This window comes from Apodemus sylvaticus, chromosome 10 (genome assembly GCF_947179515.1).
Source record: "Apodemus sylvaticus chromosome 10, mApoSyl1.1, whole genome shotgun sequence".
In the NCBI taxonomy this organism is placed as follows: Eukaryota; Metazoa; Chordata; class Mammalia; order Rodentia; family Muridae; genus Apodemus; species Apodemus sylvaticus.
In genome coordinates this window covers 35,977,198-35,991,993 of record NC_067481.1, presented here as the reverse complement: position 1 = coordinate 35,991,993, position 14,796 = coordinate 35,977,198, and the positions used below count along the sequence as shown (strand labels likewise).

General features: G+C 40.7%; 1 protein-coding gene across 1 annotated transcript in view; it reads left to right on the top strand.

Moving 5' to 3' along the window:
* The window catches only part of Hsf5 (heat shock transcription factor 5), a 39,087-nt gene extending 25,518 nt beyond the window's left edge, over positions 1–13,569 (top strand). Inside the window, exon 6 of the mRNA XM_052197020.1 lies at positions 13,413–13,569. Coding sequence (XP_052052980.1) covers positions 13,413–13,483 — 71 coding nt within the window. The 3' untranslated portion in view covers positions 13,484–13,569. The remainder of the gene's footprint in view (positions 1–13,412) is intronic.
* Positions 13,570–14,796: the final 1,227 nt, after the last annotated feature.

Sequence of the window (14,796 nt, the reverse complement as noted above, 5' to 3'; positions counted from 1 at the left end):
GAGTCATATCTCCAGCCTCTGACCCTTTGTGAAATCACTTTCTACTACTTCTCAAAATTGGGATGCTGAAGCAGTTGGTTACATGATCGAAACAACTGAACCCTAGTCAATAGTTTGTCAACCACTGACAAAGAAATATTCCCTTCCTGGCAATAGCTAGTTGGTAGAATGCTTACCTAACAAGTATGAAGCCCTGTAGATTTGATCTCCAACAATGTATAAACAAGACATGATGTTGTGAATTTATAATTCCAGCTCTCTAGATGTAGATAGAGGCAGGAGGATCGGGAGGTCAGCTAAAGAAAACTCAGTTTGGGTTAAATGAGACCCTGTTGCAATAAGAAAAAGAAGAAAAGAGATACTCCCTTGTCTCTCCTCGCATATTGAGTGCTTTTATCCTATTCTTGTCTCTTCTTTATGGATTTGCTAAATGCAAGAAATAACTCAACACGATGTAAATTCTGTTAGCCTTTTCCTCTGTGGTTGTGTGCTCATTTGGTTTGTGGTTTATTTTCTAGGGCATTACCATAAGTGATTTTATCAAAGTGTTGGTGTACGTAGATTTTCTATTGCTGACAGTTGTAGTTCATTGTAAAAAAAAAAAAAAAAAAAAAAAACTCAGGGCAGGAACTCAGGCGGAGACCATAGAGGAAGGCTGCTCACTGGCTGCCCCTCCTGGCTTGTTTAACCTGTTTTGTTGTATGATGGAAACCAACTCCCCAGAAGTGGCACCACCAGCAATGATCTGGATCCTCCGACCTCAATCATTAATTTTAAATATGCCCTGTAGTCTTGCCTTCAAACAATCTGATATGGCATTTTCTTAATTAACGTTCCCCTTCCCAGATCACTCTAGCTAGTGTCAAGTTGAAAGAAAACTAAGACGAATGAATAGCAAAGTTCATAACCTTGTAGCCTGCTATATCCTAACTACCTACTTAGTAGCTAGTGTTGCCACTTTACTATGTGTGGTTTGTTTTGGCTATTTAATTCAAGTATGAATACCCAATGCTTATGTTCTTTTCAGTAAACTATACCTCCATTTACATATTTTAATTTGGATTGCATCAGTACCCCACTTCTAGATTCCAAATTCCATATTAGGACATAAATTAGACTACAGTAATTATATAAATAATAAGAATCATAACACATAAGCCGGGCGGTGGTGGCGCACACCTTTAATCCCAGCACTTGGGAGGCAGAGGCAGGCAGATTTCTGAGTTCGAGGCCAGCCTGAGTTCCAGGACAGCGAGGACTATACAGAGAAACCCTGTCTGGGAAAAACAAACAAACAACAACAACAAAAAAAACCAAATCCAAAAAACAAAAAAAAAAAAAACCAAAAAAAAAAAGGAAAGAAAAGTATTTTCAATACAGAAAGAGGGGCTAGAAAGATGGCTCAGTGGTTAAGAACATTTCCAAAGGATTTGAGTTCTGTTCTAGAATCCTTATAGGTCAGGTCACAACTGCCAATAACTCCAAGCTCTGACCTCCAAGGGTACCTCCACATACATTGCATACACTCACACAGACACATACATCATTCATACTACATACATATATACATATAAAAAACTTTTGGTTTTTTTTTTGTTTTAGGTTTTTTTTTATTATTATTATATGTAAATACACTGTAGCTGTCTTCAGACACACCAGAAGAGGGCATCAGATCTCATTATGGATGGTTGTGAGCCACCATGTGGTTGCTGGGACTTGAACTCAGGACCTCTGGAAGAGCAGACAGTGCTCTTAACCGCTGAGCCATCTCTCCAGCCCCCATTGTTTTAGTTTTTAGTTTTTGTTTTTCTGAGTCAGGGTTTCTCTGTGTAGCCCTGGCTTCCCTGGAACTTAACTCTGTAGACCAGGCTGGCCTTGAACTAAGAGATCAACCTGTTTCTGCCTCCCAGTGCTAGGATTAAAAGAGTGTACCACCACCACCCAGCCAATCAAATCCTTTTTTCTTATAGATAAAATTGCATTTTTATTGAAAATGTATCACGTTTGTTGGTTTTTTTCATTGCATCCTAATCATAGCCCTCCCCCTTCTCTCCTCCTAGTCCCGTCCTTACCAATCCCTCCTTTCATTACCTCCTCCCCTTCTCCTCAGGGGGGTGCCCCTTGGGGACCCCTTGGGACATCTGGTCCCAGCAGGACTAAGCACCTCCTCTCCCACTGAGTCCCAACCAGGTAGGGGAAGGGGATCTAATGGCAGGGAACAGAGTCAGAGACAGCACCTGCTGCAGTTGTTGGGAGACCTGCATGAAGACCAAGCTGCACATCGCTACTAAAGTCTAGAGGCCTAGGTTCAGTTCCTGCATCCTCTTTAACTGGTAGTTCAGTCTGTGTGAGCCCCCATGGCCCCAAGTGAGTTAACTTTGTAGGTCTTCTCTCTCTCTCTCTCTCTGTCTCTCTCTCTCTCTCTCTCTGTCTCTCTCTCTCTCTCTCTCCTTTCCTCCATCCCTCCCTGCCTCCCTCCTTTCTTTCTCTGTCTGTCTTTCTGTCTTTCTTGAGAATAGGGTCTCATGCAGCACAAACTAGCCTCTAGTTCCCTCTTAGCTCTATAGGCTCCCTCAGTACTGTCCCCTACGCTTCCACAAGATTCCTAGAGTTCCACCTGATGTTTGGATATGGATTTCTGCATTTGATTCCATCTACTGCTGAATGAAACCACTCAGAAGACTGTTAGGCTAGATCCTTGTCTGCAAGCATAGCAGAGTATCATTTATTAGTGTCAGGTTGGCTCTCTCCCTTGGGATACGTCTCAAGTTGAGCCAGGCATTGGTTGGCTATTCCCCCAGTCTCTGCTCCATCTTTATCCCTGTGCATCTTGTAGGCAGGACAATTTTTGGGTTGAAGGTTTTTGTAAGTGGCTTGATGTCTCCCTCCTCCTACTGGAAGTGGTTGGAGAAAGTAGCCATTTCGATCTCTATATCCCCGGTTGGTAAAATTCCTAGGTAGGGTCACCCCCATAGACTCCCTGAAAACAAATTTTTTAAAAACCCAATACTTATAAGCTTGGTGGTACAGTCCTGTAATCTCAGCTATTTAGAGGCTAAAACAGAAGAAACAAAAGTTCAAGGTCTGTTTATGCAACAAAAAGGTCAAGGCGCCTTAGAGAGATAACATTGTGAGACTTTGTTGCAAAATATAAAAATAAAAACAAAAACAAGGCCTAGAGATACTGTGTAAAGCCCTAGATTTAATCCCAAGTACTTTAAAATATCCCCTAAATAAAACCAATAATTAAATCTTAGATACCAAACTGAGTTTTATGGTTTAGACATTATTGTTCAAGTTTATCCTTTACCAACATTTCCTTTTCAATATTTCTGAGAATCTCTAGGTCTCATAGTGGCCTTTTGCACTTGTGTGTCTGTTTAAGCTCAGACTTGTCCTGATCTTGCCTTCCAGAGCCAACTCTTCAGCCCATTTGATATCAGATGCAGAGCTGGGCTCTCTTTCATTGATGTCTCTCCTCTGCGGCTTTCAGCCTGGGAATTTGAATACATAGCGTACATTCTGCAAATTATGTTTGAAACACTGCAAAGAATTTGGAATGGAATAATGACCCTCTTTCCTATTCATTCATTTTTTTTTATTTATTCATTTTGAAACAGGGTCTCTCTATGTAACCCTATCTTGGAAATCATTGTGAATCACAGAGATCCTTCCTCCTCTGATTCCTGAGTATTGGGGTGTATGAAACCCATATGCCACCACACCTGGCCTTCTTATTTGCCTCTCTCTCTCTCTCTCTCTCTCTCTCTCTCTCTCTCTCTGTCTCTCTCTCTCCCTTCCTCCATCCCTCCCTGCCTCCTTTTTTTCTCTCTCTGTCTGTCTTTCTTGAGGATAGGGTCTCATGCAGCACAAACTAGCCTCTAGTTCCCTCTGTAGTTAAAGATTACCTTAAACTCTTTTTCATTTTGAAACGTTTAAGAACGACTTGTGTGTTGGAGTGCACTCATATGCACACACACATGGAAGAGTAAGCACATTAATGCAGGGTCCTGCTAAGGCCAGAGGCATAGAATGCCTGGAGAGCCAGAGTCACAGGCAGTGGTGAGCTTGCCAATGTGGATGCTGAAAATTGAAGTCAGGACCTCTGTAAAAGTAATCCACACTCTGACCATCCTACCAGCCACCTGATTGCTGGAATTCATTGCACTGTCATTATGATGTCTGGCTTCATCTCTCTTTTAAAAGGCCTTAGGCCACTTTATTATTTGCCATCTTATGTATCATTAGTCATTATATCTTTCTGCCATGTTACATTCTCTTTACAGTCTCATCCAATGCCTTTTTCTCCTCTTTTCCCATGCCAAAATCCTATTATCCTTGGACAGAGGCACTGAGATATTGCTTGTTTTTTTCTGGTATCCTTGAAGCGTCATCTCCCCTAACCTAAACAACCACAAAGAGTCACTCCCTAATAGGACCTGTGGTACCTACCAGCTATTAAAATATTTTCCTCCCTTCCAGTACATATTATGGTTATAAGTATAAATGATAAGTAATTAGCTCATTAGTTATCTTTCTTAACTCTTCCTGTTGGCTTTTTCTAAGAGTCATATCCCTTGCTTAATGGAGGTGACAGATGTCTTAATTAACCCTGATTTCCTACAGTGGAAAGTATGAGCTGGGAAACAGTAGCATCACTGTGACACCTCATCATACTTTATTTTATCAGGGGAGGGGAGCAAATGACTTATAATTAAGCTAGAACCTCTCTGCTGAAAAGTTAGATTTTATAATTAAAGTGTAAGCAGAAGTATAATTTATGAAGTTGCAGATTTTTCCTTCTCTGAGGGAATTACCTATCAGTTTGTCCATTTAAACATGAATATAGAGTTGAGTGTGGTTACACATGTGTGTAATCCCAGAACCCTCATGGAGTAGGACGAAGAGTTCAAGGACACCCTCAGGTAAGCACTGGGTTCAAGACCAGTCTGTTTAAAACAAGCAGAATAATAAACTAAATAACTGGACTAGCATAATGATTAGATAGTCAGAATAGTCAGTATGTGATAGCAATGGCATTTTAGCAATAATTTTTATTTTTTATATATATATTTGTTTTTTGCGGGGCTGTTCTGATGCAGAGCCTGTGATCCTGTTGAGGGAGACCCGGATGGTGGGGGGGGGGGTAAGGTGGGGGGGCACAGAGGTGCGAGTCCTTGGTCAGGTCTGGCAGCTGGAAGTGCTTAGAAGCCTGTTCCATTGCTCCAGCACGACAGGTTTTGATAGGAGACAGCCATGATTTTCAAGTTCTATTATAGAAGAATAGAGTGAGGGAGGGGAGGTAGAGAGATGAAAGCCGGCCATGGCCATGTGGAAAAGAATGGGGGAAGAGAAAGGTAAGAGAGGAGAGCAAGAGAGAGGGGAGCAAGAGAGAGGGGAGCAAGAGAGAGGGGAACAAGAGAGAGAGGAGCAAGAGAGAGGGGAGCAAGAAAGAGGGGAGCAAGAGAGAGGGGAGCAAGAGAGAGGGCAAAAGAGGGAGGAGGGGCCAAGCACCCCCTTTTATAGTGGGCTGGAATACCTGGCTGTAGCCAGGTAACTGTGTGGGTGGAGTTCAGCCAGAATACCCTACATGACTGATGGTCACAGGGTTATGTCTGACTGTTTGTTTTAAGACACAGGTTTCTCTGTGTAATAGCCCTGGCCGTTCTGAACTTGAACTCACAGAGATCCTCCTGCTTCTGTTGGGATTAAAGGTGTGTACCACTATGCCTGGCCTATTATAGTAGTTGTCTTTTTTTTTTTTAAGATTATTTTATTTATATGAGCACACTGTAGCTGTCTTCAGACACACCAGAAGAGGGCATCATATCCCATTACAGATGGTTGTGAGCCACCATGTGGTTGCTGGGAATTGAACTCAGACTTCTAGAAGAGCAGTCAGTCCTCTTAACCACTGAGCCATCTCTCCAGCCACTATAGTAGTTGTCTTAGTTGCTTTTCTACTAAGTACATAATGCGATGAAGCATTATGTCTAAAAGCAACCTGGGGAGGAAAGGGTGTATTTAGCTTACATTTCTATCACTGTTCACCATCAAAGGAAGTCAGGACAGGAACTCAAGCAAGGCAGGAACCTGGAGGCAGGAGCTGATGCAGAGACCATGGCGGAGGGCTGCTTACTGATTTGCTCATCATGGCTTGCTCAGCCTGATTTCTTATAGCACCCAGAACTACCAGCCCAGAGTGGCATCATCCACAGTGGGCTGGGTCCTCTCCCATTAATCATTAAAAGAAAATGCTCTACAGAATTTCCTGTCTACAGTCTGATTTTATGGAGACATTTTCTCAGTTAAGGTTCCTTGCTCTCAGGTGACTTCAGCTTGTGCCAATTTGACAAAGAACTAGCCAGGACAGTAGTTATCAATCTGTTAATTGCCACAAATTAGTTTTTTTGTTTATTTTAAACCATACTTTATTTTATATATAAATCAATATTTTATTTTTAAAAATAAGATTTCATATATTCTAGTCTGGCCTCAGCCTTGGAAGATAAGATGTAGTGAAGGAAGACCTTGAATTTCTGATCCTACTGCCTCTACCTCTGGGTTACAAGTATGCACCCCATGCCCAGTTTTTGCAGTGCTGGGATGGAACTGAAGGCTTTGTGAATGTTAGGCATGCACTCTGCCACTGTGACACCGCAGCTAATGAAGTGAAGACTGAAGTGTCCACCTCCCTTCAGGGAACTCCTCCATGCTCCTTACATCGATCCTGCATTCTGCCTTTCCTGTGTCAGAGTGAAAGGCCAGTTTGCATCTGTGTACAGACTCCTGTCCCTTTGTGAACTCACAGACATTTCCTCTCATGCTTTTCAGTAATCACATTTTACTCTTTATATTAGATCAGCAAACATGCCATTGAGATCATATGTCAAAAAAAAACAAAAAAAACAAAAAAAAACCTCTCTTTTTAGCCAGGTGTGGCACAAACTTGTCCTTAGCTACCCTAGAGGCAAAAGGCGAAGTTGAGATAAATTTTGTACTTCTGATTGGTTAAGCCTTTCTGATGACTGTTACACTGCCGAATGCAATAGACTGTCCTCAACACCCATCTTCCTGGACATGGACATTTGGACAGATTGCTCCAACCTTAATGAAATACTTTTGTCTAGCTTGTGAAGTCACCCTGTCCTGGTTTTCTTTCAAACCACTAGCTACTTTTTATGTTTAAGTCAGAGGTAATGTCAAACATTATTGCTTCTATCATCTTTATAGTGGTGGTTCCTAAATTTGAGTGTGAAGTTTCAAGCTTCTCTGAACTTCAGACATATTTCCTATGGTCTAGTCTATATCTTTAGTTTTATTTGTTTATTATTTATGTGTGTATGCTTGTGCCTGCATGTGTTTTTGTACACTGTATATACTGTGAATAAAAGTGCCCACAGAGGCCAGAGCGGGTGTCAGATCCCTTAGAACTAGAGTTTCAGGCAGTTAATAGCTGCCTGATATTGGTGCAGGGACCCAAACCCAGGCCCTTATCAAAAGCAATGTGTGCTATTAACTGCTGGCCATCTCTCCAGCTCCCCTATTCAATGTCTTTGGATATGTCTAATTTGTGTCCCAAACTTAACATACTCTATCCTTTCTCCAATTTTATACATGTATAAATAACACCATACAGAAATCTTTTTTTAAAAGATTTACTTATTTATTATATGTAAGTACACTGTACCTGTCTTCAGACACCCCAGAAGAGGGCATCAGATCTTATTACATATGGTTGTGAGCCACCTGTGGTTACTGGGATTTGAACTCAGGACCTTCAGAAGAGCAGTCGGTGCTCTTAACCACTGAGCTATCTCTCCAGCCCCCAGAAATCTTAAAGTTTCTGCTGTATGCTTTCTCTGTTCTATCATCTTTTTAGTGGTGGTTTCTAAATTTGAGTCTGAAGTTTCAAGCTTCTCTGAACTTCAGACATATTTCCTATGGTCTAGTCTATTCTTATGGTTAGCATGTGCAAGGGCACTGCATTCTATTCCAAGCACTAGAAAAAGATTTTTATATCCTGTTCTTGTTCAAGTTCCTCTCATGAAGACCATTAGCAAATGCTGGCCAGTCAATGTGGATTCACATCCAGAATGTGGCCATTTCTCACCACCTTCGTGACTGGTTACTTCAGCCCATGACTCTATATTCTCTTGTCTAGATGATTTCAGTGGTCTCTTCACTGATCTTCCTGCTCCACCGTTAGAACAATCAATGATCCTTGTGGTGGTTTGAATAAGAATTGCCCCCAAAGACTAATGTGTTTGAATGCTTGGCCTACAGGGAGTAGCACGATTAGGAGTTGTGGCCTTGTTGGAGTAGGTGTGGCCTTGTTCTAAGAAGTGTGTCCCTATGGCGATGGGCTTTGAGGTTTTATATGCTCAAGCTACACCCAGTGTGGACACAGTCTCCTTCCACTGCCTGTGGGAGGGTCAAGATACGGAACTCTTGGCTTCTTCAGCAACCATGCTGCCTGCACACGTGTGGCCATACTGCCCACCATGATGATAATGGACTGGACCTCTGAAACTGAAAGCTAGTCCCAGAAAAATGTTTTCTTTTTTAAGAATTGCCATGATCATCATGTCTCTTCACAGAAATAAAACCCAAAACTAAATCAAGGCTCTTAAAACATCAATGAGAGTAAGGGCTGGGGCTCAGTGTAGCACACCTGCTTAGCATGTGCAAGGGCACTGCATTCGATTCCAAGCACTAGAAAAAGATTTTATATCCCGTTCTTGTTCAAGTTCCTCTAGAAGTTTTCAATTACACTTTAAATAGTCTAAAAAACTCCTTAATATTTGCTGCAAGATTTTGAATGGTTTCAAAATTGTGCTACAAGATTATCTTCTGGCAACTGTTGTGACTTCATCTCCTCCTTTGTCCGTCCCGGCCACAGGAGCTTCTTTGCTAGTCTGTGGCCTTATCCCGCGTATTCCTATCTTCACACTTGTTCTCCCTGAGTGCAGAGGCCTTTGTATGGATTGTCACATAGGATATCCCTTCTTTTCATTTGGTTATCTGCACAGAAAAATCTCCTGACTGTATCTCGCCCTTCTTCGTTCATTCTTTGGTTTTCTTTTATGGTTCTTATCTCTACTTAGCATTTTCTATTATTTTTTTCTACTTCTAGAAAGCTAATTCATTAAAGAAAGGTCTTTTTCTTTCCAATCTTCAGACTCTAGAACATTATTTGTGGCATACCATGTTTTCTGAGTGAATAAATGATGTTTTCTTTCTATCTTTTAGAGTATATATATTATATCCTATGGCAGTATATATATATATATATATATATATATATATATATTTTAGCTACATATTATTAGAAATATATTCATATTGTTTTGCTCTCATCACCATCATCCATCTCTAAAACTGAGGCTCTATGCACTAGCCCTGTCTACATTATCTACTTTCTTTTTTTTTTTTAAAGATTTATTTATTTATTATATGTAAGTACACTGTAGCTGACTTCAGACACACCAGAAGAGGGTGTCAGATCTCATTACAGGTGGTTGTCAGTCACCATGTGGTTGCTGGGATTTGAATTCAGGACCTTCCTAAGAATAGTTGGTGCTCTTAACCGCTGAGCCATCTCTCTAGCCTTCTACACTATCTACTTTCATTTGTAAAATGTTTTTTACCTTTCTAAGTTATTTTGTGCAGGATTGGGGTATGGGCACAAGTGCTACAGTTTTACGTGGTAGTCAGAACCAAACTGTAGGAGTTGGCTCTCTGCAGTATGTGAGGTCTAGAATAGGACTGAGATTTTCTAGTGTAAATAAATTTTTACAAAAGAGATTGTCAAGCTTGACAAAACCCTAATCCACTGAGCTACTTTGCCTGCCCCACCCTTCTGCTCTGTGTCTGTGGCTGCTTTCTCACTGGTTCTGCATTATTTTTATTTTATGAGTATTTTTATAAATTACATTTTAATTTATTTAGTGTGTGTGCATATGTGTGTATGTATATATGTATGTATGTATGTATGTATGTATGTATGTATGTATGTATGTGGCAGTGGTTGGGGGAGGTGCCACAGTTCATATGTGGAAGACAGGACAACTTGCAGCAGTTAGTCCTTTTACCTCAAGGATCCCAGGGATTGAATTGAGGTCATCAGTCCTGATGTCAGATATCTTTAATTGCTGAGCAGTATCATGACCTTCTAACCAGGATTTAATCCTAGGCCTTGTGCATGCCCATAGATAAGTGCTAGACCACTGAGTCATACCTCTAGCCCTGAATTTCTGTCTTTAAGAGCTATATTTGTGGGGCAGAGATGGTGGCACACGCCTTTAATCCCAGCACTTGGGAGGCAGAGGCAGGCAGATTTCTGAGTTCCAGGACAGCCTGGTCTACAGAGTTCCAGGAAAGTCAGGGCTACACAGAGAAACCCTGTCTCAAAAAATAAATAAATAAATAAATAAATAAATAAATAAATAAATAAATAAATAAGAGCAATATTCAGTCATGAAGAGGTAAGGTTTAAATATTTTAGGAGCTATATCACTCTTTTGGATTCTGTTAATAAATGCTTGGTACTGTGCTAGGTGTAGTAAGGACACAAAAGAACCAGCCCTTACAGTTTTCTGTGTTGGAAAAAAGAACATATGTGTTTTGTGTTGGGGTGGAGCCCAGAGATTGGAGCCTTCCTACCCTTAAGGAAAAAGGAAAAAAGAAAAATAGAAGAAAGGGAAGAAAAACCAGGTGTATGCCTAGCTGTAATACTAGAAATGGGATCAGAAGTACAGAGCTATTGGCTATTAGTAAGCTTGAGGCCATCCTGGGATATATAACCCCTTGCCTCAAAATAAAGCAAGAGACCTAGAGAGATGGCTCAGCAGTTAGGAGTGTGGCTGCTTTTGCAGAGGACCTGAGTTTGGTCTCAGCACTTAAGTCTGATAGCTCACAGCCACCTCCAGCTCTAGCTCTAGGGGTCCACGCCTTCTGAATCCTCGTGTGCACATGCCCACACAGAGACAGAACTAAACAACAGTGAGCCTTTAAAACAGGGGGGAGAGGGAGAGGGAGAGAGAGCGAGAATTGTATATCTTATTGAGGCTTAGCACACTTACACAAACATATCTTATTTCTGTGTTACTAAATACTAAGATAGGGTTAGGTGGGAAATTTTTGTATTTTCTAGTTATTTCCCTTTTTTCTCTTTTTGGGAGTTGGGATCTGGAGTAATCTTAACTTAATAGGAAAAGTTGCCTTTTAAAGTTAAAAATTTTAACAAATGAACCAGTTAAAGCAAACAGTTCAGTTGCTTTCACAGCGATATGCCACCTCTGCTTCTGTCCAGTCCCAACCCATTCCATCACTCCCAGAGAAAACACAGCATTTGCTGAGAAGGTTTTCGTTTGTTCGGGTTTTTGTTTTGCTTTGTTTTTAACGTCTCTGCCTTTTTTTTTTTCCTCTACTAATCTGTCTTTGGCATCTATGAATTTGCCTAATCAGAATAGTTGGTGTAAATGCAGTCACATAAGAAGAGTCCCTTTGTATGTGGTTTGTCACATCTAACAAAATGCTTGTGAAATTTCACCTTAATGCCCTGAGCTATCTCACCACTGCCACCACCTTTCTTCTTTCTTTTTCTTGTTTTTGTTTTTATTTTTTTTTTTCAAGACAGGGTTTCTTTAGGTAGCTTTGGCTATTCTAGAACTACCGTTGTAGTCCTGACTGGCCTCAAACTCAGAAACTCAGAGATCCACCTGCCCCTGCCTCCTGAGTGCTGGGATTAGAGACCTGCACCACTACCTGGCCACATGGGGAGGAGGGTGGGTGGATGTATGTTTGGGCTGTCTTCAAACTCGCTATGCAGTTCAGGCAGGTCTCAAATTTAAGGTTGTTCTGCCTCAGCCTACTGAGCAGCAGCCTAACAGGAAATCATCGCCATGCCTGACAGCTTCTGACCTTTGCACAGCCCTAGCTACTTCAGTCCAGAGAAGCACTCAATAAACACCAAGGCCCTCACGGGGGCTGGGGGTGGGGCTCAGAATGCACTAAGACTCAGTTTAGTTCTGTTATATGAGCACATTCTTACTGTAGTATGTTCCACAGTTAAAACATTAGTAGTAAGGGCCAGTGTAGAAGTCCTAAAATCTTACTTATATTCAGTAACCACTAAGAATATTTCCTACCAGTAAGTTTCCAACTCTTAAACTATACTGTTTATGGTTAAAATATGAGAATTAAGACATTTTAAAAGACAGTACAGGCCGGGCAGTGGTGGTGCACACCTTCAATCCCAGCACTTGGGAGGCAGAGGCAGGTGGATTTCTGAGTTCAAGGCCAACCTGGTCTACAGAGTGAGTTCCAGGACAGCCAGGGCTACACAGAGAGACCCTGTCTCAAACAAACAAACAAACAAACAAACAAAAAAAGACAGTACAGTCTCAAATTCTAAAACAATATATTTGTGGTTCTTAATATGTATCTTAATAATGGGCTACAGAGATGGCGCAGTGGTTAAGAGCACTGGCTGCTCTTAAGTTCTCTTAAGAGTACCTACATGCTGATTCACAACTATCTATAACTCCAGTTGTAGGGGATCCAATACCCTCTTCAGAATTCTGTGGGCACCATGTGTATACAGACATACATGCAAGCAAAACACCCATACAGATGAAATAAAAAATAAAATAATTTTTTTAAAGTTTAAAAAAATACTTAAAATTTTTGTTGCTACATGTAAATAAGGACAGTTTCTCATACTTCAAGCTTTGTTTTGTTTTGTTTTTTTAAAGGCTTCATATTGATTAAGCATCAAAATTACAGTTTGTGTGTGTGTTCTGATAAGATGTGTAATTTTGCAATTACGGGAAACTGAATGTTTAAGATCAAAGTTCATTCCTTAAGCCCCCCCCCCCCCAGGCTGGGCATGCTGGTTCACATCCGTACTCTGAGAACCTGGGAGGCTGAGGCAGTCTTAGCCTTAGCGAGGTTAAGGTCAGCCCTGGGTGCTGTGCAAGACCCTGTTTCAGAAAAACAAGCAAGCAAGCACACAAAAGAACTTCCCGTTTCATAGGCACTCAATGTAGCCTCGGCTATATGAGCCACTCTAAGTAGCTAAGGCTGGCTTTGAACTCCCAACCCTCCTACCTCCACCTCCCAAGTGCTAAGATTACAGTCATGTGCTATCACATCTGGCTATCCCCTTTAAATAGATAATAGAAAGAAGGCAATATTTTAGCTTTGTTGATCTGCTTGGATTCGTACCTAGCTCCTTGGGTGTGCTTTAAAGAATGAAAAAAAGTCCCAAAATTGGGAATCTGGTGAAAAAACATAATTTATGATCATTTACAAAGATTATTTATAGACGACTTGTTCTTCTTGTCTGAAGTCTGTAGAAGTCTGTAGCCTGAGGGGCTGAGAGTGAGTAAACCATCCTTTCTTTCTAGATCTTCATTTGCTGGTGGATGTGGCCTGCAAGCAGGAGCACTTTCCAAAGGAGGAGGAGTTAAAAGAGTAAGGAGGAGATGGAGGACAACCGTGATGTTGTGCGCTGGCCACAGCTGGAGGCAGACAGGCGCTGCACGGGACACGCTGTTGGGAGTTTTTCAGTTCTGTTAAGGAAAAAAAGCATATTTTTTTTGTTTTGTTAATTGAGATTTTGTTAAATTGAAAATTGGGAGTTTGGTATTTACTGCAGCCGTTCAGTTCAGATTGCTTACCTTGACAAACTGCTAAACATCTAGCGGCCTTTTTTTTCTTTTTCTTTTTATGCTGCCCAGATTCCTTTCAAATGAAAAGTCCTGGCCTTCAAGAAGCATCTAAAAACTACTGTGTTGATGGTACTGGAGCAGTGTGTATGCTGAGTTGTGATGCCATTTTGAACTGTAGTCAGCACAGTGTCGCCTGTCTGAAGTCACAGTGTGACCCTTTAGGGAAGAGGGTATGATAAACCAAGACACATGAGGTCACCGATAGCACAAGTCCAAGCGGGTCACGGAGCCCAGGGAGGCCGTGCTGGAAAATGCTAATTTTCTAAGCGATTAAACCAAGAACGACGTCTCTTGATTCTGAACCCACGTCCTGTTTCAAGACCAAGGCATCCGGACTTGGCCCATCCATCATACTAACAGCCTCTGATTCTTTAATATTAATGGGAGTGTTTGTTCCATTTTCATGTCTTTCTTTAATTTGAATGATAAATTATCATAAATAGTAAGAAAGTTTTGTTAATATCTCTTACATAAATGTCTTCTAAAGAAAAATATTTAATTTGTTTAATTATATTTATAAATGCTGATAGATGTAAAAGTTTTAAAGCTTTGTATTTTTATTAACATTGCAGAATAGAAGGATTAAAGGATACATGTGTAATTTTATTTTTGAAGGGTAAATGTACAATATGTAAACAAAAACATTGAGAGGTTTAACACAGTGTTTTCTTATTTTAGATTTTTACATTCAGCAAGTATAAATTCTCATCTATAAAAGGTATTGTGTGCAAATTTGGGGGGGGAGGGAATTGCTTGGTGTCATTTACCGGAAGCTATGCTGTAATTTAAGGCAAACCTATATTTGAAATATTAAATGGCTTAAGCTTCTGAGAGACTTTTGGACAATGGAGTAGATTATCACCATTTTTTCTTATCCCTCTGTTGGACTGTGCACTTGAGTAGTAGGATTGTAAGACTGTTTTTAAGGAGAGGAAGGACATTTTGAATGTTTAGTTTCTGTAGTCGATCCATGACAACCCAATGACAGCAAGAATTTTTGTGATTTAAAGGATTTTAAGGATTAGAACTTTCTTTCTGGATCCCCTACCCCCATTTTCCT